The 25,590-nt window shown below is 46.7% G+C and overlaps 1 protein-coding gene across 1 annotated transcript; it reads left to right on the top strand.

Moving 5' to 3' along the window:
- The first annotated feature begins 190 nt into the window (after nucleotides 1-190).
- Nucleotides 191-25,297, top strand: cers1 (ceramide synthase 1). Its single transcript, XM_076022851.1, has 7 exons — nucleotides 191-1,479; nucleotides 14,318-14,477; nucleotides 16,130-16,310; nucleotides 18,146-18,307; nucleotides 18,399-18,546; nucleotides 18,698-18,858; nucleotides 20,702-25,297. Exons 1-7 carry the CDS (start codon nucleotides 1,228-1,230, stop codon nucleotides 20,742-20,744), a joined length of 1,107 nt encoding a protein of 368 aa, XP_075878966.1. The 5' UTR covers nucleotides 191-1,227; the 3' UTR covers nucleotides 20,745-25,297.
- Nucleotides 25,298-25,590: the final 293 nt, after the last annotated feature.

Here is a 25,590-nt window from a genome sequence, read left to right as displayed (position 1 = left end):
ATGTATGATCATTTATTAGAATATTTATTTTTTGTAAGTAGCAATAATTTCGTTTAGCGGCTATTCGCACTGTGTCTTTAAATCCTGCTTTTTAACCCTTGGCCATCACGCGGAGGACTCAGAAGATAGCGGGCCTGCTCATGCCACGCCCCTTGTCTTTTATTTTTTCGCCCCGACGTTCTTACGCTCGTTGTCCTCTTTTGACGTACCAGTTGATTCCCATTGAAAGCATAGCGCGACTTGTCAGAACGCAGCTATTTTTTGAACACGTATGCCAGCGGAACGCAGGCAGCTGCGTCAAAGGGGACGAGAACCAAGAGCTCTTTCCTTTTCCTTCCAGAAAACAAGAAAAATCGTTTCTCCACGCCGGGACGAACTTTGCTGCTTGAGAGAACCGCCGCCTTCGTCTTTAATCCGCGCTTCTTAACGGCACCGAGACGTTGCATAAGGCGAGTAACGGACAGAGAGATGAGAGCATACGCACGTCTTTCCGGCGTAGCGGCACAATAACCCGCATGTGCGGCTTGTCGGGCTCGGCGCTGGAAGAGGGCCACGGAACACGCATTTAGCACGCGCTAGAAATCGGTGCGTGTGAATGAGCGCTGCTACAGCACGACCGGGCTCTATTCACCCGCGCAGCTGCGTGGCTTCGGAAGCTGCCGCCGCGGATGCTTGCTCATTCACCATTGTTTGCGTGTGATTGCGCCTAGCTAGGCGGCTAACCCCCAGCACGGAAGGACGGACGGACGGGCTGCCGTGCAATTGCCGCGCCGCGCCGCCGCTGATGAGCCCGTGTGTGCGTAGCGGAATGATGAAGCAGGAGCAGGCTCCGGCGGTGAAGGCTTCGCGTTAATTTTCATATACGTTTTGTTGTTTTTTTTTGTTTTTTTTTTAATATTGCGCTACCGCGATAAAGCTACGCACCTAGTGGCTTTAATAGGATAATATTCACGCGAGCCGTTGTGAGCGCGAAGAATGGGCCCGTTTTGAAATTGGTAAAACAAAGAATTGGGCTACTGAGGAGTAAAGCGGGTTAGATAAGCTTGTTCCGACGCTTCTAGGTGAGCTAGCAAGTTGACGGATTAGTCACACCGTCTGGACTCTGCTTATCCCGTCCCTCCCGTTGGAAGTACATTATTTTTTTCTCCCTCCACCCCACCACCCCCCTTTTGGTTGGTTCCCCGCATTTGTCCCCCACCAAACCCCACGTCGAGCGCCGCAACCGCGATGGCCAGCCTCGGCGAGGATGCTGGGCCGCCGCCACAAGTGGAGCCCATGCCGGGATACTTGGACCTCATCACCAAAGCGTCAAGCAGGATCTGGGGGGCCTGGAGAGACTGTGGCAGCTGCGGTCTGGAGCTCTCCAGACGGACTCTGCTCAACAACGCGTGCATCACCCTGACGGAAGTCGCCCTGTTCTTCTTCTGCGCCTATTTGTGGACGCAAGTTCGCCTGGGGTTGTCGGCGAGTCTGTTCAAGGTGGGTGCAAACACAGTCACAACACAACCTCTCCCACACCTCCTCCTCTGATATGATTTAATTGACGGTTGTAAGCGGCCAGTGCATCCAATTCAAACCCTGACTGGGTGGAAAGATGTCGACTAAATCGCTAATATTCAACGTGTAGAAATACGCACAGAATAATGGGTTACTTTCTGTTAATAGACATCGTTTAGGCTGAACAGGTCTGTAAAAGAAAAAAAAAAAAATCTAAATGATCTGGCGAGCCCTTGAAATGTCGTTGGAACATAGTGACATTTTGGGGGAAAGAACAATGTTGATCAGAATTATAGTTAAGTCTGAATATTGTGCTGAAACATAGTGATCCCCTTCAATTTAGGTCAGAATAAAGAGAATGTTGCAGATAGCTACAGGTACATGCAGTGGTGAAAACAAAGGCAATTGCAATAGATAGAAGTACTTTATTGATATCAAATTGGGGAAACGTTGCTGTTGCAGCACTAAAAACAGATGATGCAAACTATACAACAATCATTAGAAGGACTTTAACTGAATTAAAATAAAACAAACGCAGAAGAGCAAGATGTGGAAAAGGCAGTCATTTTCAGAAGCAATATATGCAAGGTTTTAAAAAAGCAGTAGTGCAATATTTGCCATTAAAGTCCTTCAAAAAAATCACACAAAAATAAAATCGATTGCATTTCAGAACGATGCAGACCGAAAAAGGCAAACCCGGTTATTCAGGGATTGCAGAGGGGTTTATTCGCATTGATGCAAAGTTCAATACAAGTCACTGTCAGGCCCATTGAGTTAGTAAACCCAGGGATACCATTCTTTCAAATCATCCTGCCTCAGAGAAATTCAGACATCCATCCTACTTTTACTTGAGAATGATGAGCATTTCAAAAGTGCTGCACCAACAATATTTAATTGAAAGCCTTCACGCTGTGATGGGCTGGCGCCGAGCCCTCCCCGCTCTCCTACGCTCTCCTCACCCAGTCCAAGTCCCGACTACTTCCAGCCTATTGGGTTTTGCCAGGATGACACTCTTCTTCACAGATGGCCTGGTTGTGTCTGAGCGTTCTGCCGTGGTCAAGGCTCTGGCTGATTGGTGGGCGTGATGGATGCTTTAATGATGAAACCATGCTAACAAACTCTAATTTCTTGGGCCCCATGTGTGAGGCCAGATGTGTCCCGAGAATGCAATGAATGAGGCCTGCTCCATCTCCCACCCCCTCTTTTCACATTTTGCTCAACTGTCTCAACATACGGGCCAGTGACTCGGTATGAGGCATCATGGGACAGGCCTCATCTCAGGGCCCAGATAAGGGCTGTGAATGATGAGGTGCAGTAGCCCCATTGCTAACATTAGCTGCGATGAGGACGGGTTCACTGTCAGTTCAGCCATGATGAGATAACATAATGCAAATAAGGCTGTGATAGATCCACAAAAGGCTGTGGCGAATCACCAGAAGAGCACAGCGGTCCCTTTTTTGCATCAGTGGTCCCTTTCTGACATCAGCTAAGTGAAGGTGCGCAGTCTCTATGTGTTCAGATGCACAGTTGAACAGTAAACAACCAAGAGCACACACGCTACCCATGACTGTTAGTTACATAGGGGCCATCCACAAAGGGAAGCTGTCCTTTCAAGACAAGTACAAATACAAGTCTTATTTGCACAACTCAGTTATTGGTTGAAATTCCAGCTGCGCACGCAGAAGCTGCCGGCGACTTTCGTGATCCTTCTGCTTCGAGTGCTGAGGGATAAAAATAATTAGTTTCCGGTTTTGTTACTTACAGCGATTAAAGTCGTGTTGAAGAGTGAACTTGACCCACATTGCTTTGCTCCACTCTTGTCTTGTCCTCCGAGCAGGTCAGATTCCTCATATGAAATCTGCCAGGTTAAAGACTCGTTTCGGTTATTGTTTTGTTTTTCTCTCCCGTCTCTTGTTTTATTTGCGTAGGCCGCTCTTGTTCACCATAACAACGAGCAATTCCTGTTGCTATGTCCCACCTGTACAAATACAAACTGCCCAGTCACTGTAAAAAAAACAAACAAACAAAACGCTTCAGCCTTCTCTTGCAGAAAGATGCGTATCTAAAGCAAACGAGGATTTAACGTGATTGGAGCAGAGGAGCCCCAGCCCCAGCCCCCCCCCCCCCCCTCTGCTAGTAAACTGGTTCCCGTCAAGCTTTAATTTGTCCTCCTGGCAGTGACTTTCATCGAGTCGAACTGAACCCTGTCATGTGACTGACATTGTTTTCAAGCTCTTGTTATCTGAAACAGTTATGCGCCTTTTTGTAGGTTGACTGTCTCAATTCCTTTTTTTCTTACACTGGAAAATCATTCATTTTCCAACTCTGCTTGTGTTGCTCTGCACGGCAAAACTAGGCTACACACTTTATTGGCTCATTAGCGTGCATCACGGCAGTTAAGGTCAGTGTGTCAGCGTGCAGATGGCTCCCTCGCCAAAGACCCTTTTCAACGGAAAGAGCGGTTTTCGGTGCAACACACACACACACATACACACACACACACACACGTAATTATGACGCATCTATCGCAATTTGTGACATTGGGGTTTTTGTCAACATTGGTCAACAGTGAACATCCCCATTTAGTTCAGCTCATCAGTATCTGGCCGGTTTGAATTCTCGTATGCGGTTGAGTCACTAGACACCCGTTTGCATGCTGTTTGTCAGTCAAAGTCCCGCATTTGCAACCTCCATCAGAAGGGGGAGGAAGGGACGCCAGCAGCAGCCTCGGAGAGAGGGGAAGGAAGGAAGGAGAAGTGGACGGAGGGTTCGCCTTGCTGACTCAGCTCGCTCAGCCAATCATTAAGTCCGCCTCACACCATCCCTCACATGCAGCAGAAATAACAACTGCATTTCACGCGTGCACACAACTTGAATTCAAGAACGATAACTTCTTTTTTCCCCCCTATTTTTACTCTTGCGCGCTCAGCATCTTTTTTCAAATGGCCAATACACAGACTTAATAAGCTCATAAATAAATCTCGCTGCCCCAATGCACACGCTTACACACACACATGCGGTGCACGGGCCGGGGCTGCAGTGTGATGAATCGGCTGCCAGCTCCTGCCATGCCGCTTTTATGGCTTATTTTCCTGCGCTGAGCCCGGGTTGCACCTCATCCCCCGATTGTTGCGAACGTGAAAGCGGCCTGAGGTTTGACAAGGTCCCCGACCGCAGAGCCCAGATCACATTCCACTTAGCCCCGGCTCATTGTCGTGCATTAGAGCCGCCGAGCGAAACCCGATATCAGACTTGTGGCGAAAGGGGAAGTGCTATCCATTCAGTCAAAAGTGCCCACTCAGGTGAAACTTCGCTTGTAACTCTGACACTAATTGTGAAAAATGGTCAGGTTACTATTATTCTCCTCCTCCCCTCCTCGTCCTCCTCCTCCTCTCTGTCTCTTTCCTGTTCCGTCATAACTCCAGGTTTGAGTGAGCAACAGTCGCACCATCACCCAAGGCGTGATCTATTACACTGTGTGCTTCGCTGTGCACCCGGTAATAAATACATGGCGCTCATCGCTTTGCAGGTCTGTCAGCCACACAGAGGCTGTGCTCCGATAAATCCTTTAATTTGCCAGCGAGCTGGATGGTCAAATCGCTCATCAAACTGATGATGGTGTGGGCGTTTGTATGTACGTTGGTGTTCTTTTCTCTTTTTTTTTTCTTTTTTTTTTTTCTTAACAAGCTGGTGTGTATTATGATTGTGCTTTTGAGCAATAGGAAAATGTGAAGTTGGAAACTTTCGGTTCTGTTCTTTGTCGGCTGTATGAAGCTAAACTGATCATCTTTTGTGTTCTGGACAACACAAGACAAATATGGCCTAAACGTATTAATGTAAGATAAAATTAGACTATATGTCCCTCTGTGATGCATAGCTGATGTGCTATAGACTGAATCATAATGTTGAATTGTCTTTTATTTGAATTTGCTTTTTTCACCGACTAAGAAATCTGAGGCGGAACAAGAACCAAACCTGCATTTACCGCCACGCTGGTCTCAAGTCAAAATCTTGGCGGCGCATCTCTATCAATTATTTCACTATAAAAAGAAACAGGAAGCCATCGTGCACTGTCGATGAATCATAGCCAGAGCGGCCGCGTGCACCAGCAGCTACGGCGCAGTCCTCGTGAAATCAGCCGTGCTTGCTGACTGTGACAGACAGACTCTCGGCTGGTCAACAGGAATGCGCTTCGAGGCCTTGACCGCCGCAGAGCCTCTCCCTGCAGCGCTCCCTCTTCCTCTCTTTGCCTGCCCCGTCCGTCTCACGTGTGCTCTTTTAAAATGGTCCCTCACATGCGCCACGGCGCTCGGTTCAGCGTGTCGCGAGACGCTGTCGCTGAGGTCTCACACTTGGCGGCCGTCTCTCCCTCAGCAAGAACGAGTGTGATGGGGAACTGTCACCGTCAAATCTGCTGGCTGTGTGCTTTTAGTTACCGAGCTCTCGCGTGCGTTGCCATTTTGTGTTCCTGCTGCGCGAGGAAGTGGGGTTGCAGGCGGCAGCACTCTCAAGATGATGAACCAGCGACCTCGACTTTGTTGTCGTACGATTATCTGGGTTTTGAATCTCGGAAGCATTCTTCACATGCAATTAGTTTGGTTCCTGTCTCCCTGTGGAGAAGATTGCACTCGCAGTCACAGAGGGCTCTCTCAGCTTCTGATAAATGTTGTGAGAAGATGGCTCTGTGAGCTTTCCGCTCCCTGTTCCAATTCTCCAGTTCTCATTCCGACTCTCCCTAAATTTCCCCAAACTAACCGATGCAGGTTGTGCAGCTTGTTGAGCTCAGGTTTTTACCCGCTGGTTTCTTTCTGTTCTCGCCGGCGCTTCGTTTCCTCTGCTTTGCAGCCGTTAATTCCACACACAAATGTCGGGGGCTCCCACTTCTGTGGCAGTGGTTGCAGAAATAACTGAAGTCAAGGTGTTACACCCTGCATTAAGACAAGGTGAGCGGCGTCACTTTTGAAACAGCTTGAACCAAAAATTGTCCGAACAAGTCCTTGATCAGCCACAAGTAGAAATTACATTCAATGAAATCTTTGCATCTGTTTCTTTTAAAAACTGGCAGTTTTCTGGGATTACAGGCACTATTTTTTTTTTTTTTTTTTTTAATGTAGCCTTTATTTTACCAGGAAAGTCTCATTGAGATTAAAAACCTCTTTTCCAAGGGAGTCCTGGCCAAGAAGCAGCAAAAATTAAAAATTTCAGCAATTTACAATCAACAGTAAGAATAATACTATATAAAACAGTTGCAATATGAAGAGGTTGTCTCAAGTGCTCTTAGTCTGGACGTAAAGACATTTTAAGAAATGAGCTCAGTCAATTTCCAGTCTAGAATACAAACACAAGACACCAGACAAGAAATGCACATTGAATTTAATTTTTATGTCAACTGCTAACGATTTACATCAACTTGTAAGTGATGTGGTGACAGCCCACTGAATATACTTAAGAGTTTCCACATACTTTTGAACTAAGCCTAATTGGAAAAAAGAAATCCTTGGTTATATTCCCTGTATGTGTCAATTGTTGCTTTTGGGTTTGTTGTTTGACTTGTAACTGTTGACTTGCTCAGGGTTTGACCCCACCCACTTGCCCAGGGTTTGACCCCATCCACCTTCTCCCAAAAACAGCTGGATAGGCTTTAGACACTTACACTTTACATGTATTCACGTCCATGTTGCCTCCTTTGTGCTGCACATAACTACTGCACAACCAAAGCGATTATACCAACAGTCTGCCGAGCAACGTTAACGGTTGACTGACAAAGAAACAACCTGATGCCACATTTCACCTCCAGCAGTCGACCTTGTAGCCTGTCAGTGAAGACGTGCGCTCAGTGAGTGAAAGTTAGCTGTGGCTAAACTTCCTGTTGATGAACACACTGGGATTAGCTAGACATAAGGCACACACATAAGTATAAACATTGCCATAAACACACACACACACACACACACAGGCCTCATTCTCCCTCAACCCCCCCGAGGACTGGAGTCGTGCTTTATAAATGAGAGCCATATGTCTCGTAGCCGTCAGTTTGGGTGGTTAGCAGCTTGAGTGAATACATTAGCACCTCGCTTCACCCCCCCCGATGGAAAGAAATATTACAAACATACTGTAGCCGTTTCACCGAGGCCTGCGTTCTTCTGTGCTGCTCTGACGACCATCAGAGACTCAAACACGGTAACGGCCTAAGTTCTCCGTTGTTGGCAGGCTGAGAAGAATACGCCTGTTTCCTTTTTGCCCTCTTGTGTGTGCCAAAGTAACGGGGAGAGATAATTAGGTTTTATGGCCGCGTTAAGGGAAGTGGAAATCCATTGGAGCAATAGATATATATGGCAATTGCTTTACAAATAAATAAATAAATAATTCGACGTCTGTGCATGACAGAGTGATCAGGTTCTATGTGGCTCAAAACTATTTTTGTCTAATTTTCGCAAAATAAAAGCCATATTTCTAAAATACAGTACAATTGCGATTTGCAGGTGTTTCCATTGAATGGTGTGAAGCGCATAATTCTCGTAAAATCTCGTCCCGTGAGATTTCGGAAAATTACGTTTGTTTGTTTACGTTTGTTTGCTGTCAAGACTGGTTGTTATATTTTTCTCTTTGATTACTTGTAAAAAATAATTCCATGTCCTTCTCCGTCCAAACATAACGTAACAAAAAAAAAAGTGTTTCCATGACACTTTTGCCATATACCTCTATATCGATGAGAGAGCGTCAAAACCTTTTAGCCATATTTAAGAGGTTTTTCCAAGTTTACGTGTTTCCATTACCAGTTTTTGCTTGTGATATTTAGGTTTCGCGCAATTCTAGGGCTAATGGAAACGCAGCTAGTGCTAGTCAGTATCAGCAGGTCGTTTCGGCTGCAGTCACATCGGAAACAAAAATACAGGAGGATATAAAGAAAATGGGCCTAATCCACCTCACGTCTCCACACATCATCATCACAGGATCGCCGTCGTGACTGCAGCTTTATCCGGCAGGAAGTGTTTCAATGGTTATTGACTTTGATGCTCCGGCAGTTCATTTGAATACCATCATTATGGGGTTAATGCCTCCACCGGGATCAAATGGGAAGCTGAGGCAACTCCTGGCCGGCCGGTGCACCTGCTCCTCCTGTAGCTCTCTTTCAAGGCCCTCCTCTGTGTGTGTGTGTGTGTGTGTGTGTGTGTGTGTGTGTGTGTGTGTGTGTGTGTGTGTGTGTGTGTGTGTGTGTGTGTGTGTGTGTGTGTGTGTGTGTGTGTGTGTTGTACCGCCTGAACATTTGCAAGGTCCCCTTGCTGGGACAAATGTAAATTTGGTTGAGTTTATTCAGTTAATGGTCAAGCAAGTGTTTTGTTTTCAAATGTTTTGCGTATCATCTCGCAGTGCGTTGTAACACAGCCTGTGAGTGAAGCCTTTTTAATTCCCCATCTATTGTCTTTGCCTTTATAGATCATATTTTGCCGTGGGTGTCACACAGCCACATATTGCAAACCCGTGTGGTTTATTTTGGGAGGGAGAGGCCTCTGATGTGATGCGATGTTTGATGTTGCAGCTGTGCGTCCTGGTGCATCACAGTGGTGTTCAGAAGTTGAGAAGGTCGTGAAGAAGTTTTGGATTCTTCTGTAAAACTGCAGACGGTCGTGTCTAAGAAATGTGTTTTCAGTGTCGTTCCCATAACACGCTGCCATTGATCGCCAGTGATGACACCCAGTGCAGTTGTTAAGGTTGACGCACAATAAAAAACCTGCTAGAATTCAGAGTGTCCGCCGGCGTGCTTCTGGAATGACTCGGGCTCTGTTTGAGACGTGTAATGGAAACCCGGCCGATGAGACGTCGCCTCAGCAATGCAGACGGGAGCAAGCCGAGGCTGAGCCCAGGGAACGGGAGGAGGGAGGAGGTGAATGAATGGGTGTGTGAGGCGCGACGAAGCACAGATCCACACACGGTGAGCCGGCATCCTGACTCACTGTCCCACTGCCGACCCGCTTATGCAACAGGCCAGTACTCCTCCTCTCACTGTCATCGCTTGGCTTCCAGGAAGGGCAGAGCGGGAGGATGGGTAGGGAGGGTGAGGGTGGGGGTGCTGCTGGGTGCAACTGTAGAAGAGCTGGGCTGGGATGAGGAAGGAGGAGGAGGAATAAGATGAAGATTTTTGATTTTGCACGGTAAAAAAAGACAACCACATTCTAAAAGTGCCTTAAATACAGATTGACCTAAACTTTAACAAGTAATAATAGATTAACAAGATGCATAAATACATAGTTAAATAAAGTTGAATGAGCAGAGAAGAAGAAGAGGAAGAAGAAGGGATGAGGGTATGGGAACTGGAAGAAGAAGAAGCAGCAGAAGAAGAAGAAAGGACGAGGGTATGGGAACTGGACTGCAAGGATAAAAGCAGCTTTTTCAGCCCTTGTTTGCCGTGTCGCCATGGCAACCGCTTGTTTGTTTGCGAGGCCTCTTCCACACCGACTCCTCTCCCTCCATTCAGCCTCGGCCTCTTGTTAGTTTCTGCTCCCCTGTCCTCTCTGCCGCCCTCCATCCTAAATATTGGTGGCTGGAACGGTCGGCGGCGACGCCACTCCGAGCGAGAGAGAGAGAGAGAGAGCCGGTCCGAGGAGGAGAGGAGCCGAGACGGGCTCCAGTCGCCGTCCCCAGAGATGGACGTGTGCAGAGAAGCACAAAAAACGCATGAGGAAGGAAAAGCAGTGGGAGTGGTGTTTTTTTTTTGTTGTTGTCGTTAATCCAATGAAACACATGCGACTCATTTCAGCGTCAGGCAGCGTTGCACAAGAGTTCCAGCCTCCCAGTGTTTTGTTTTTTTTGTTTTTTTTTTACAGCCAAGTGATCCTGGCTGTCGGTGGTATCCCTCATTCTGAAAATCCCTTTCAAAAAAATCTGTATTTTGGCCCCTGGTGGTGCAGTTGTGCCAGTTTTGTAAAGCTTCCCAGCAAACTGGATGGTGTTGGGCAGACACTGAGGCCTGACGGCTATCAGGCGGCGCAGCCCAGTTCCAAGGTCGGTTATAAACAAAGACTTGTCCAAATATCCTCGAGTGTGGTCTCCGTGTCAGAAAGATGGAACAGAACAGATAGAAAAGATGCACTTAGCTGATCCTAAATTAGGAAACTATGCTGTTGAAGCACAAAAACAATACAAAAACATAAACTACACAGTAATTACAGTCATTACAAGACACGCTAAAGTGAATCTGTTTACAACAGAACGTCTCACCGTTTCAAAATGTATCTGCGTCAACCCCTCCCCCACCAACACCATCACCCCACCCCACCCCACCCCGAGGTCTGCTCAGTAAATATGTTTGAAATTTGAATGTAGCACAATTCCCCCTGGGACTTCCCCCCCCTGCAGCCGTCCCGTAAGAGCGAACGTGGATGGAGGGCCAGGTGGTAGGGGAAGTTGCTGAGGGGTCGACCATGAGACATGAGCACATCTACTGTCATCGCTGCCAGGATGCCGCTCACGTTCTCCGGATTTTCCCATCGCAAAGCTCGGAGCCAACCAGGACGGCCGGCTGAGCTCACCCATCACCGCCGTTTGGTGGCGTTTCATCACCAGAGTGTGCGCGGGTGTGCGCGGGTGTGGAGGGGGGAGGGGGGGGGATTCCCACGGTGAAGCTGTTACACACGTAAACGCCGCTGTAAACGTCAGCGGCGAAGACACTCTGTCGCACAAGGCGGCTGTGCCGCGCGTGACACAGAAACTCCCAAGGACAAAATTAGCACCCTGCTGCACTTCTATACAACTTAAAGCAGATTAAGCTCATTGGGGGCTTACATTCATTCAAAATAAGTAGCATGGATCCCTGAGTCTAGCTTGCCTAAAGTTGGCATGCGTGGTGTCAGAGTTGTGTACCCTTCACCGCTACTTGCAAATGAGTCATACCCTGTTTGGCGTTTTGGCGCGAAATGAGTCGGTATCAAGAGAGGTCGTTGACCCAAAGTAACCTCGCTGCGCTAACAAAACAGAGGCGAGAAAGGATGGAGGCCCAAAAAGTGAGTGTGCTGGTGACCTGATGTCACAGGTTACACCACAGGTTCAGTCTCTCAAAAGGCCTGGTGTGCTGCAGCAGTTGAGATCTAGGCAGGTGTGGTTGAGTGGGTGAGGATGGGTCGGGGACTGACAGGAAAAGAGGAAATAAGTTTCCGTCAACGCTTCCTTCCATCATGCCCTAGAAGCACTAAAGTTTTATGAGTGTGTACATTCCTCTCTCACGCAGCAGGAAGAAGCGCGAGCTAGAAAATAAAAAAGTGTCCCAGATGGCTGTGGACGGAGCCCCGGCCAGGCTACGTGTTCTCTGTCAGCGCACTGCAGGCGGACCACTTCGCCATTGTGCTTGAATGTTTAACCAACGCCGGCGCTCATGCCTGTTTCTTTGCTGCGCAAACAAAAGTGCAACGCCGACGTGGCGCTGCGTGCGACGACTAGAAACGCCTCCGTCCGCGTCGAAGACCAGGGACCCAGAGACCTGGACGGCGTTTTCTGCGATGGGGCCTCCGAGCCGCATCTCGTCGGAGGGGGTTAACGCGGCCGAGGACTGCGGGGGTTTGCAGTGTAGCGACAGCTGGCTACTATAAATAAATGGAGCCGACGGGGAGGGAGCAGTGACTGTAGAAGAGAGAGAGAGAAAGAAAAGAGGAAGGAGGACCGACGGAGGATGGCAGAGCCTTGTACTGAGGTACTCGAGAACAGCGTTTCTCAACTGGTGGGCTGCAACCCAAAAGTGGGTCACGGAGCGGCTTTGATTGGGTCGGGGTTTTGTGGACAGTCCCCCCCCCCACCTCCTTATATTTATTTAAAGAGAAATTGTTTATTTTGCAGGACACATAATTCAATTCAATAATTTCAATAATTTATTTATGGCAATAAATGTGGATCCTGGGACTCAGAACAGTGTTTCTCAACTGTGGGTTGCGACCCACAAGTGGTCCAGGAACTGTTTTGACTGTGTCCGGGCTTTGTGGGCAGTCCTCCCCACCACCCACCCCTATTTTATTTTTTTTTAAAGATTTTAAAATATATATTTATAGAGAAAAGATTGGGCATTTATTTTGCAGCACACACTGTTCAATTCAATAATTTCTATAAATGATATACCAGACATGATAGAAAGAAAGAAAATTTGTGGTGAGGCTGTGGCTGTGTGATAAATTTGGGTCGCGACTTCGTGATAAGCAAAAAAAAAAAGGAAAAAAAAAGTGGGTCCTGAGCCTCCACCAATTGAGAACGGCTGCTCTTAAAAGAATGCAGCCTGCTTGTCCTCTGCCCCGGAAACCCGTCTCTAGTCTTCACATGCCTGGTTATGGCTGTAGGGAGGGAGGGAGGAGAAAGGAGGCTCCCAGCCTTCGCTGTAGGCGTCACCATTTTTTTCTTTCTTTTTTTTTAATTGAGTGGCATCTCTTGTCGGTTTCCTTCCCCATCCTGTGATGCTCAAACCCCCTCAGTCAGAGCGCAGAGCAGGAAAAGGAAGCTGACTGAGGGGATTGAACGCGGTGTCGCGCTGCTCGGCCTATTAATTTGTCATGTGCCGGCGGCGGGTTACCCAAGTCGAGCCGAGCTGCGGCGTGTCACCGACACCGTCTCGCTTTCACTTCTTGCCGCCTCCAGTTACGCTGTAACGCCGCCTCTCGGAGCGTTTGTCTCTCTTTTATTTCCTTTCACGAGCTGACGGCCTGGTTTCTCTTTCTTTCTTTCTTTCCTTCTTTCTTTCTGTGAGTTGCTTGTTGTAAGCCTCTGGTCACTGCCATCACATTTACTTCCTGTCTGTCTGTGATGGTATTCAAACCTTCTTAGGTTGAATCGTTCTGACTCGGCCCTTAATGATGACGAGTGACCAGGTGGCGTCATGAGGAAGAACTACGATTATCCAGGAGTCCTGATAGTCACGCCACACCGGGACTTTGCTTTGCTTTCTTTGACTTCCTGTCGCAATGAGGCTAACTGCTGATTAGCATGCTAACAGGCCCGCAGCGGCTCGTCTGGCTTTTTCGCAGGGACCTCGCTTCAAACCACATTGTGATTCCGCCAGTTTTGCCTCCAGAGTGCAGAGGAGGATGCTGCCGTTCTCCAAACATTAGACTTGATTTCATTTGCGCGCCCCTAATGAAACGAGAAGCTCCGAAATTTGCGTGTATCACGTTCACGCTTTCACGGCCGTCCCCTCGAGTGTTCTGTTACAGAGGGATTGGGTCGTGCGGTCATTGGTGTCCTCATTTCAGTCTTTCGGGCTCAGCTTGTCTACTGCAGCCACAGTTTGTCTATGCACAAGAAAATGGGCCAAAACATCTGTGGCGCACATGCTCAGTAAAAAGCCAGGCCAGGGTTTTTAAAGGTGCGTTTAATGTTTTAGGAATATTTAAATTTTCAAAGCTCTTACTTATCTGAAAAGTACACTTAGCAGCTACTTTTTTATAATGCTATTTTTTTATTTTTTTTTATTTTTTTATCATTTTAATCATATTTGCATAATTACAACACTTTCTATGAAGAATTTGCCTGTTCTTATTGTATCTGCCTAGGTTCTCTCCAGGTATTCCCCCCACTGTCCAAATATATGCGCATCAAGCTAATTATCAACTATGATCTGCCTGTAGCTGTGAGTTTGGATGGTGTCCAGAGTTTTCAACATCCGAAACACACAATTGTTTGCGTGGCTGCACATTTTCTTTTAACGGAAGTGCCTAAGCTAATCAGCTTAGTAGATGCCTCTTGTCAGATCGTCCAGCTGGATGCCTGAAGAGACACAAAGCCTAATTCAGAGTGTTTCCCTCCTCTCACTGTGCTTCCTCTCTCCCTCTCTGCTCTGTCCTCGCAGCCTCTTGCAAAGCGGTGGAGGCTGATGCCCAAAGATGCTGCCAAGATGCCGGAGAGCGCATGGAAGCTGGTCTTCTACACCATGTCGTGGTCCTACAGCACCTACCTGCTCTTTTTAACCTCCTACCCCTTCTTCCACGACCCGCCCTCCGTCTTTTACAGTAAGACACTTTCCATCTTCCAAGTTCAGCTCCTCGCTGTCCTGTTTTTGGGGGGGATCGGTTCCTTCAAAAGTTCCACACAACATCAAAAGCGAGGCGCTTTGACGGTTTCAATAATTTGCGCCGAGTTAAAATTAGGCTCACTTCATTTAATTCTCTTCGGGTTAGAATCCGCTTCGTGTTAGACGCCTGATTACCCCTGGAACATGTGTTTAATGGGGCCGTCCTGGGGTCGCTTTCTCTCTGGGTAAATAAAGAAATTATCTCATTTTACACCTGACTAAATGGCAGCCAGCAAATCCTCTAAATGCAACTTCTTGCATTGACACAGAGAGGCATTTATTGCAGGAGCCGGCCGATAATAAGGCAGCAGCAGCAACAGGGAGGGTAGTGTGTCGACTACCAATGCACTGCTAATGGAAAGTACCTGTGTAATGAAGTCATTATCTGCAATGTCCTGAATAGGCTCCAGATCTCTAAGAGGTGTCAGTGGAGCTCACAGCAGCTCGATGACAGCGCAGCAGAAGCATATGCACTAGTACTAGCAGTAGCCGCTACATCGCTAACTGCTGTCAGTGTGGCAGGAAGATGTTAAGGGGAGCAGACTTAAAAATGTAGGGTGATTTTTCTTGCAGAATCTGTCCGCGTTGCACGTTGAAAAGGTAACAAATGCTTCCGACTCCCGGAGAGGAAATACAGTCTCCCACTCCCATGGCTCATCTTGTCAGCGCTCCTCCCGTCATCCATTTAGCGGCGCTCTCCTCAATGTTTAATGACAGAAGGAGCAATCAATAAACATTACGAGAGGCCCCAACTGTAACCCCATCCCAGCAGAGACGACCAACCTCTGCGCAGAAAAGAAACACGGCGGGGGAAAGTTTCCGTCCAACATCCGATCAGCTGGTGAGACCTGAGCCGGCCCGGCTGGGTTTTCCCCCCAGAGGTCCTGCTGATTCCGATCTGGTCGGCCTCATCCACATAAGTACACCTCGGGTGGCCCTTCACGTTTGCTGCCCCCTGAAATACATCAGATAAAAGACATTTAATTCGTGGATACATTCGATCCCCAACCATTTCATTATTTTAATTCCGTATCGAAATGGCGGTTTTGCCGGCTGTCATTTGAAACCTTTCCACCACCTCCTCGACCATTTGTTGCGATTCTCGTTGGCCTAATGCATGGGGATGAGGATGGATCTGTTCTGCAGCTGTTCTACTGCTGCAACAGCTGTTTAAAAACAGTAACCCGCAATACTCTGTGAGTACTCGAAACGGCAATAATCAGTCAACACAACGCAACAAACGAACTGGCGTAGCAGTTTATTTGTCTGCGGTTTATTTTTGTTTAATATAATATAGAGCTGAGTACACCTTCAGCTGCAGTCATAGATCAGGTGTATTATCCAGTGGTAGTCGGCGCACGTAAAAAGTACCAAGAGGTAATGAATTAAATTTTGGTCACGTCATGCACCTGACTCGCCACCCAAACTCAATTCAACTCCCCTAATTAGATTTCCCAGTCTGTCGGCCGAAGGAGCAGTAATTCATTAAGTGCTCACGATACCAGAAGCCGTAGAGTCCAGTTCACCTTTGAAATCGCACGGAGCTGATTTTGATTTCTCCCGCCCTGCCTCGCCGCTTGCTCTCGCCAGACTGGAAGAGTGGTATGCCAGTGCCTACAGACATCGCCATAGCCTACCTGATCCAGGGCAGCTTCTACGGCCACTCCATCTACGCCACCATCTACATGGACGCGTGGAGGAAGGACTCGGCCGTCATGGTGGTGCACCACATCATCACGCTGGCCCTCATCTGCTTCTCCTACGCCTTCAGGTACTCATTCTTTCTCACAGTGCAGCGGGGTGAGCGAGCGCACCGAGCACACCGCTCATGTTTGGAACGGCTGTTGTGCTGAAAAAGAGACCACACACACAAAACCACACACTGTAGTTTTTATTTTTTAAGAGCATGTGACAGTCATGCACCCCCCCCCACAAACACACACACACACACCCTCCTGCTCGGCTACAAAGCCGGCATTATGCTGGAGTTGATCATTATTGTGAGTTTCAGAAGGGCCTGAACGTTGATCAGAGTCAGTGTTGGCGAGTAATCTATTACCAAGTAATCCACTGCTGTAATTAAAGTACTTTTTGAGCCACGGAGTAATGTAACTAGATTATTGTGGCAAAACTTGTAATTATGTCAAGTAACGATTTTGTGACTTTTCCAAAATCTTGTAATTATTTTAACATTATGGGCTGTGCAAAAGGCACCAGTGCTGTACATGACTTTGTTCTGTGAAATGGGCAGTTTGTGTTCAGAGAGCAAACATTCATTCATGTTAAGAGGAGAGAGGCAATTTTTGGAATTGCAAAATTTGCACTTTAATGCCGTTCATTCCAAAGCACTGAGCAACTGTCACTTTGCCTTTTTTTTAACTAAAGTAATTAGTGAAGTAATTAGTAGTTGATTACTTATGAAACAAAGTAGTTAAAGAAGTAATTAGATCACTTTATTGGGGAGTAATCGGTAGTTGCATTTCTTTTCTGGAGTAATCCCAACAACACTGATGACGGTGCGCGGGGTGGGCGTGGCCAAACTGAGGTTTCCCTCCACGGGTCCCAGGCCAGATGGCAAAATGTCCCAAATCACATGCTTCCTCACCACACACACACACACACACCAAACAGAAGCTCAACTACCCTCAGAGAACTTTAACATCAGCATCCGTGTTTTAATCAGAACCTCGCCACCGCGGTGTTGGTCGGGTTCGCGTGCAGTTAATGGACTATTTGCAGTTTTTACGAAGAGATGGTAAAAACAAAACCTTGCTGCCGTCTATAAATGCAAACGCAGCACATTGGGAACGCAGCAGCCACGTGGAGATTAAGACTTTGACATGATAAGCGTGGTGAACTCGAATACACTGCATGTTGATTACGCCGTCAGAGTGCCAGAGTGGAGGCAGCTGATAAGCTCTGTGTGACACCTCGTTCTGCCGCACAGGTGTTAGCGCCTCTGCTCACCTGAAATTAACCTCTGGTAATGTGACGAGTCTGGCGTCAGTTATAGTAGCGGCGTTTCCATTACAGTTTTTCGCAAAATGAAAGCAATATTTCTAAACAACAACAACAACAAATTACAATTACGATTTGCAGGTGTCTTCATTGAATGGTGTGAAGCGCATTAGCCGTAATTCTCGTAAAATCTTGTCCCGCAAGCCTCCACTTTGAGGAGGATGGAGGTACAAAACATTTTGCGATGAATCTGCATTTCCATGTTGTTTGCTGTCAAGAGTGGTTCCTATATTTTTCTCTTTGATTACTTGTGAAAAAACATTCTGTCTCCTCCTCCATTCCAAACATAACGCGGCATTTTCACTTGAAATGAACTGGTCATGTGACCCCGTACGTCACGTCCGGTGGCGTGTAAATGCGAAACAAATTCCCATCACACGTTTGCGGTATACCTCTATACTGATACGTCTGAACCACCTCATGAGAGCGTCAAAACCTTTTAGCCATATTTGAGGTTTTTCGAAGTTTAGGTGTTTCCATTACCAGTTTTTTATTGCAATATCTAGGTTTTGCGCAGTTCAAGGGGTAATGTCAGCTAACACCGACTGTTTCTGCTTTTTGTCCCCTGCCCACTTCCCCCCCAATCAGGTATCATAACGTTGGGATTCTGGTTCTGTTCCTCCACGACATCAACGACATCCAGCTGGAGTTCACCAAGCTCAACGTCTACCTGAAGTCCAGAGGAGGAGGCTACTACCTGCTCAACGACGTGCTCTCCAACATGGGTTCCGTCAGCTTCAGCATCACCTGGTGACTCTCGTGCACACATGCACGCTCAGACACTCAAACCTGATTCTGCCTTATCGTCTCAGTGTTAAATGTGTGTTTCCCGTTCTCTCAGGTTCTGGTTCCGTCTCTACTGGTTCCCTCTCAAAGTGCTGTACGCCACGTGCGTGTCCAGCATCCAGTCCGTGCCGAGCATCCCCTTCTACTTCTTCTTCAACGCTCTCCTGCTGGCGCTGCTGCTCATGAATATCTACTGGTTCCTGGTGAGGACACCGAGTTTCCTTATCTAATCAGCAGAGACGTACGGTCCACGCTTCGTCTTGATTAAGCGCTTGGACAAGAATAACTGATTGCTGTTTTTTTTGTTGGTTTTTTTTTTGTTTTAATTTGAATTTCATCCCCCGTTGTGTGCAGTTCATCGTCGTTTTCGTGGTGAAGGTGCTGAAGCTGAAGGAAGTGAATGACGTCAGGGAGTACGAGGATGAAGACCGGAACAATGCGGCAGCGGGTCTGCTTGCGGGCTCTCGGGCAGAAAACAACTATGATGGTGCTGGACATCACATTGCTGCCCAGAGGTGAGGAGCATCAAACAGCGTCTGTCTGTCTGTCTGTCTTTCTGTCTGTCTTTTCCTTTTTTCCTATTTGAGGAACTGAAAAAAATAGCAGGGCCGAAAACAGCACAAAGTTTGAAAGGGGAAAAAAAGTAAAAGTTTGAAGTGTGCCATTTCCACACGCTTCCTTTAAACTAAACTAATAATGTACAATTAGTATAGAAGAGCTTCTGTTGCTGTTGATGAACTGGCATCTGTGACTTAATTCATTATCCGTTTGTTCAGTCAAATACAAACTCTGTTTGCAATAGAGGCACATACCAAACACAAATGAGGTGCTTTTGATAGTTTGCTAGTTTTATTGAAAGATGTCTCACACCATGACTACACTAACAATTTTAGAGAAGGTTACAAAGTGGAAACTGTACACGTGACGTCTCTGGCAACCAGGCAAGTCAATACAAAGATCTGCAGGAATTGTATCCAATTGAGCGAGTTGGAATAGCCCTTTCAGCGCAGCTCCTAGTATACGCTATGTTCAACCACTGTTGTACGTGTAAAGTCATGTTTAATGATAGCCTGGAGACACGGTCACATGACTTTCAGTTCCGTCACATCGGGACTTGTTCACCTTTTTTTTTTTTTTTTTGCATTAGTCAAAAACCACCTCCAAAAGTAGAAGGAATCGGATCCAATCAGGAAAAAAAAACGCAAATTGTTGTGGCTCTGAAGGATAAAAGTGAGCATGACAGCATTTGTAGGGCCGTTTCCTTTGGGTTGCGTAACAGTGGTCTCCGTGCCGAACTCTGCACCGTCAATAAAGTTTAAACAAGGGGGGGAGAAAAAAAACGCCAAATTGACAGAAAAAAGATGAAGAAAAAAGATGTTGCAAGTTTATCTGAGGTCACACATTCAGCTCGTCTTTTGCTGTTATCTGTTGGAAGCTGCCTTTACTTCACTCCGTGTGTGTGTGTGTGTATCTACAACTTGTCCTGCTGATTAGGAGCTGCCAAAGTCCCGTCTCTTTCTGACTACTGCTGGGGAAAGAGAGAAAGAAGGGAAAAGAGAGGCTTTTTATCACAGCTCAGATGTAATCACGGAGGCAGGGTCCAAACTGATTCCAGTCGCTGGTGGGCCGCCGGGTGCAGAGTGGAGCAGAGCGGCCACCCCCGGAAAGGATCAAAGAGCCCTTGGACTGTATGGAGATGTGATTATGTGCCGCTCCTTATCTGCGGTGGCCTTGAGCCCCTGATGATACCCCTTCCCCACCACCAGCTCCCCACCCCCACCGCGCCTGCTAATGCCTCACATCTGCTGATCACCTCACCTGACAAGTGGCCAGGCCCCCAGAGTCCAAGATGGCGGCCCATTCATTTCAATGAAGCTGCTCATCTGGCGCGTACGCCCAAAAAGTTTTGGACTTCTGCATTAATGGGCCCGTAGAGCGTGCGCAGTTGTGCCACTTCCCATCATTCCTCTGTAACTGTGATCCTGGAGAACGTCACTTACAGACACGTCAGGACACAGCCAATCAGAACGAGCTGAGACACAGCAGCACATATGATGTTGTGACGTCACACTGGGAATAAACTATTTTCTGTTGATTTGTTATGAATGGCGTTTCAGGTCACAGTCATCCTGTCAGGCGTTTATTTTTGTATTGCGGTCTATGGGAAAAATACTTTTTGAGCCCATGGGATATTTTTGCTGCAATATCTCGAGTGGCCACTGGGAAAAATCACTGTGCCGCTATATTGCTAGTCCAGTATCCAGTTCTTGTAATACATCCATGCAAGCAGCAGTATTCCCCAACTCTCTCTCTCTCCCCCCCCCTCTCACTCCCCCCCCTCTCTCCACCCCCTCGCAGGAAGCACGTGCAGAACGGGATCGCCAAGGACAAGCATCTATAACAGGTTGTCGGCCACCACCGCCCGGCACCGGCCGCCAAGCGCAGGCCAGACGGGGACGCCTGCCTGCCTTCCTTCCTTCCTTGCGCAGTTCGCGTTCCCCAGCGCGGCTCAAAAGGGAAAATTGTCACCCGCCCCCCTCCCACACCCCCACAAAAAAATGAAAAAAAACAAAAAAAAACAAAGAAAAAAAATAGCAACTTAGTCCACGACGTGTTTTTACACTTTTATTTGTTCTAGAGCGTATGTATCGTTTTCATCACTGTCATGTTTTTTTTTTGTTTTGTTTTGTTTTGTTTTGTTTTTTAGAGAACTGTGAATGTTGTTTCAGGAGACTTTTTAATCGTACGGTTGCTAACTTGACAATTTTTGTGTAGGTTCGGTAGGAACAAAACGAAATGAAATGAAACAAACAAACAAACCTTGTAGTGAGAGTTGGACTGTGCATGTGGCGCCAGGGCGTTGCAGCCCTGAGGGCAGGCAGGCAGGCCATGGTGCCCCGTGTGAGGCAGGAGCCCTAGCGGTGTCGCGCTCACCTCGAGTAGCCCCGCTGGGGCGGGAGGGAGGGTGAAAAAAAATCAATTTCCTACTGATGTTGGCTTTTATTTTTATTATTATTTTTTTTTCTCTCTCTCTTCATCTTCCGTCCGTCCGTCCGTCTCGTCCAGGCCCCCAAGTGAAAAAAGGATAAAAGGGAACACGACTGAACAGGAAGCGGCTGCGTGGGTCGTGCTCAGGATTGCTCTCACCAGTTTCCTACCGCACGTATTGATTTTCATTTCGCCGTCAAATGACCGCACGCCCCCTCCCACACACACGCACACACACACCTCCCTGTCCATTAGTTTGAATTAGAAAAAAACAAAACGTGGGAGCGTGGACTCGTCCTGCGGTCCAGTAATTGCGTGCGGTAGGTGTTAAGCGGCATAGAGAGTAAAGCATGTAGCTTATTTTTTTTTCCTTTTTGTTTTCTTTGTTTTAACCCAAGTCCTTCATTTCACAACGTTTCACCTCTGATTATTTTTTTTAATGTGTTGTACTGATGATCAACTGATAGAAATTAACTCATGTAGGAAGCTTATTATTATTATTATTTTTATTATTATTATTGAATTTCCTTTAGTCTTTGTGCGGTGCAAATGTCTGCTGCTGCTCTGACATGAAGGCATACAAGCGGAACGCTCGTTTAATGACAGCAAAAAGCTCGAATTGATTGATTGATTGATAGATTGATTTCACTTTGAATTAAACTAACACTGGGTGGAGGTCGTTGTCGTCCACACTTCTAATTGGAATGGCAGCCCAGGACTTGTGTCGAATCAAATGTGACGAGGACATCATGTGTGTGCACATTGCGGTATATCGGGTGGGTGGGGTGGGGGGGATGCATGACATTGAATGATTTTTAGGAAGTACGCCTATGAAATTGTTTTTACGAACAAAGGAAGAAGTGAAAATCCTCTCGCTGTGTAATCATACTGTGTTTATGTCGAGAACGCCATCAATTGACAGGAGCCGCGTCCACAGGGGCTCGACGAGCGCTGGGAGACCAGTGTTTCAAAGCCACTGATCACACAAAATTGAAATTCGAATCTAAAGTTTAAATTTAGATGACCCACCACCATATCAGTGTACACCCTGGTGACATCTTCTTATCACATAAACAGTGAAATAGGCAACATTACCACCATGTCACTGTTCTGTTATCATTATGTTTTTTGCCCATGTTGGGAGCACGTAGCTTCCACGTGCTTTTATTGCGTCGGTATTTGGTGGAAATCTCAAACTGTTATGTGGGTGAGAAAATGTCACAACTGGAAATGTCAGTTTTTTGGGTGAACTATTTCCTTTAAGGGTAAAATAACTTTTTTTTTTTCTCTCTCGTTAGATTCGTCTCCAAAATCTTAAATCCGGCAACTTTTGACTTTTTCACGTCATCCGTAAATAAACGCATTCAGCTCAGCTCGGCGGAATCCACTGGTCTCCCTTGCGCGTGCTTCTACGGATGCGGCTGCTGCATTTTTATTCTTTATTATTTTACTTAGAAACCCCCCCCAAACAAAAGAAGAAGCAAAAAAAAACAAAAAAAAACGAGTGAGGATGTTTCTATTCAGCCTCTCGATCAAATTCAAGCTCTTGTTTGGATGAACAGCATGCTTGTGCTGCCGGAACAGTCGGCGGCGGTCCATCGTCTCACCTGCTCTGTTTGTCTTCCGCAGTACCGTCAACATTTCGGCGGGGAAGCTTCCAGCCGACCCGCTTTTATTTCTGTAAACAGCCAGAATACAGTATTGCTCGGGTCCAGTTTCCTGTTGACCTGTTTTTAAATTGCTGCTGTTGTTGTTGTTGTTGTTGTTATGATGATTATGAATCTTATTTTTGTTTCCCCTCTTAAAGCACTGTCGGTACTCCGTCCTTTTATTTTATTTTTTTGGTTTAAATGGAGCTGTTTGTTTTCTGCTGTGACGGTCTGCTCACATTTCCAGGGACCAGCTCTGAATCCGGACGCGCTCTCATATCACCTTCGGCTCAATCAGAGCGCCGTGTCGCGCTCGTCTCTCTGCGGTCGTCATTGAATCTGTACTGTAAAGCCACACAGCTGTTTACCGGCGTGTTGAAACGGCAGGAAGTGACTCCCGGGTGCTTCCTGCGCCGCCTTGGGACTTGGATAATCATAGTTTGCCGAGACCTTGTTTGTCGCGGTGACAGACGATTGGGGGAGGGATGTTTTGTGAGTGAGCTCACAAAAGCGCTATGATCTGGATCAGATGTGATCGGCCGCGACATTTAATCTCACAGCGCGAGCAGTCTAGTGATGTCACGACGACGGGGGTGGGTTGTGTGACCCAACATAACCGTTTGTTATGAATTTGCTGTATTTTCTTTTTCTTTTTTAAATTCCCTGATGTGAATCCTCCTCAAATCTCTCGGGTTTGTTCCACCGTCACAGGCTGTGATATGAGTCAGTGAGCTGGTTTTCCCATTGGCAGTATTGATCTGCGTGGAAAGCAACCAATCAGCTGCAGCATTACACTGTCTGCCTGGTTTGGCAGAGAATCGTCCTGCTGGAGAAGATTGGATTGAATAAGATGATAATTTTCTTCACTCTGCTGCTGATAAGTCACTAAAGAAAGAAAACTTCTGGCAAAATGATATATTACAAGTCTGACAGCGACATGCCTGAAATAAGAAAAGTCTCTTTACTTCCATACGAAGTGTTGGTGCGGTGGTTAGTGCCGTCGCCTCACAGTAAGGTTACAGGTTTGATCCCCGGACCTGGAGCATTTCTGTATGAAGTGTCCAGGGTGTAACCCTGCCTTCACCCCCTATATGCAGCTCAGATGGGCTCCAGCAGACCCCTGCGTGCAGTAGGAGGCGGATATAGAAGATGGATGGATGAAATACTTACACTTGTAAAAGTAATTCTGGAATTCAGTCCTTTGTGATGTCACAAAGAGCTCCCGGGGTTTAAAAAAAAAAAAAAAAAGCACCTCCGCTAGGTATTCCGTGACCTTCGCTGAGTTTTGGAGGAGGTAGCTAAAACTAAATCTACAGTGTTTTTAGGAAATCATGATTTTAGTAAGCCTGCTCCTCCATAGTCCATGATAGGAGGCAAAAAACAGTAATGATTGGTCCTTTAATGTTGTAGCTGGTTGGTTTGATAAATATGTTTAAGGCACTTTCTCAATTGGATTAACAAAAACAGTCACAGCAAATGTGCAACACCAAACTCATTCAGACAATGTGTTGCATCTTGGTGTATTAATGTGCACTGTTCATGTTGCCCACACCTGTCTTCTACTGGCCCGATGGATAAAGTCAAACAATAGGATAGTGAAGGCAAAACGTTTCAATTCTTTTTTTTAAACATTCCACACAAATGATGGTTTAGAAGTCAGACACGAATCATGCCTGAGGTTCAGGTAATAAATCCCCCCAACATCGAGACCACTTTAGTTTGCCAGTGCTGCATTCAGCTGAACTTGGACAGTGGAGCAGCAAGAGTCATGTTGCTGCTGCAGAATCGAAACCTGCTGCTTGTGTTTCCAACCCGTCACAGTCCAACAGATCAGGTTGTGAGGACAAAGCGAGCGGTTGTGCAGCAGCCCCAGTTTCACTGCACACATCAAATGGTTTGTGCCAAAGCGTCTGCCCAATTTTGCAAGTTAGCCTGGGAGCGAAAGGCGAGAGGAGAGCTAGAAAAGAATGATGGGTAAAAGCCCTGCAGGTATTTTTTTTTTGGAAATTGCACTCTTAATTTATTGTTTTTTTTCCTTCATTAGTAAATGACGATTAGAAATTGAAGAATGACATGTTTTGTTTTTAAATTTCCTCGGATGAATCAGCAACTTCAACTTACTGTAATGATGCATGAGTTTTGTTTTTGATCAATAAATTTGCCCCCCTTTTTATTTTGCAAAAAGCAATTTGACCAGATTCTGACACATTGTTGCTCTTTTGTAATGCAGTTTTGAAAAGAAACAAAACGTCCAGCCATTCCAATGTTATCCTTTCATTTTGTCCCCATGAGAAATAAAACATGTTAGAAAAAAAAATGACAATGCGCACTCCCACACGTTCATTTGTTTCCTCTTACTTTAATCACATCTGCTTGCATCGCAAAGATCACTCACATCTTGTGGATGAAGGCGAAACAAGTTCATGCCAGGAGACTCGACTCCACCGTACAAATGAGAACAGCTTCAATAAATTAAAACAAAAGAAAAAAAAAGTTCACAGGAACCGTGGGGTCGCTCCCCTGCGCTTGGAAATGTATCTTCTCTAACTCTGAAGATGGGTGATTGTGGGGTGGGTGGGGGTCAGAGGTCATGCAGCAACACATGGAAGA

This window comes from Nelusetta ayraudi, unplaced genomic scaffold, assembly GCF_046127955.1.
Source record: "Nelusetta ayraudi isolate G7.1 ecotype Tasmania unplaced genomic scaffold, CSIRO-AGI_Nayr_v1 ptg000013l, whole genome shotgun sequence".
In the NCBI taxonomy this organism is placed as follows: Eukaryota; Metazoa; Chordata; class Actinopteri; order Tetraodontiformes; family Monacanthidae; genus Nelusetta; species Nelusetta ayraudi.
Note: the sequence above shows the minus strand (reverse complement) of the source record. Positions and strands in the feature narration are given on the sequence as shown.

Bases quoted from the DNA above. Each gene is read 5' to 3' on its own strand.
- cers1 (XM_076022851.1), top strand. From the start codon at position 1,228: ATGGCCAGCCTCGGCGAGGATGCTGGGCCGCCGCCACAAGTGGAGCCC. The intron at 14,478-16,129 runs GTAAGACACTTT...TGCTCTCGCCAG, and splicing joins CCCGCCCTCCGTCTTTTACA to ACTGGAAGAGTGGTATGCCA. The intron at 18,547-18,697 runs GTGAGGACACCG...CGTTGTGTGCAG, and splicing joins TGAATATCTACTGGTTCCTG to TTCATCGTCGTTTTCGTGGT.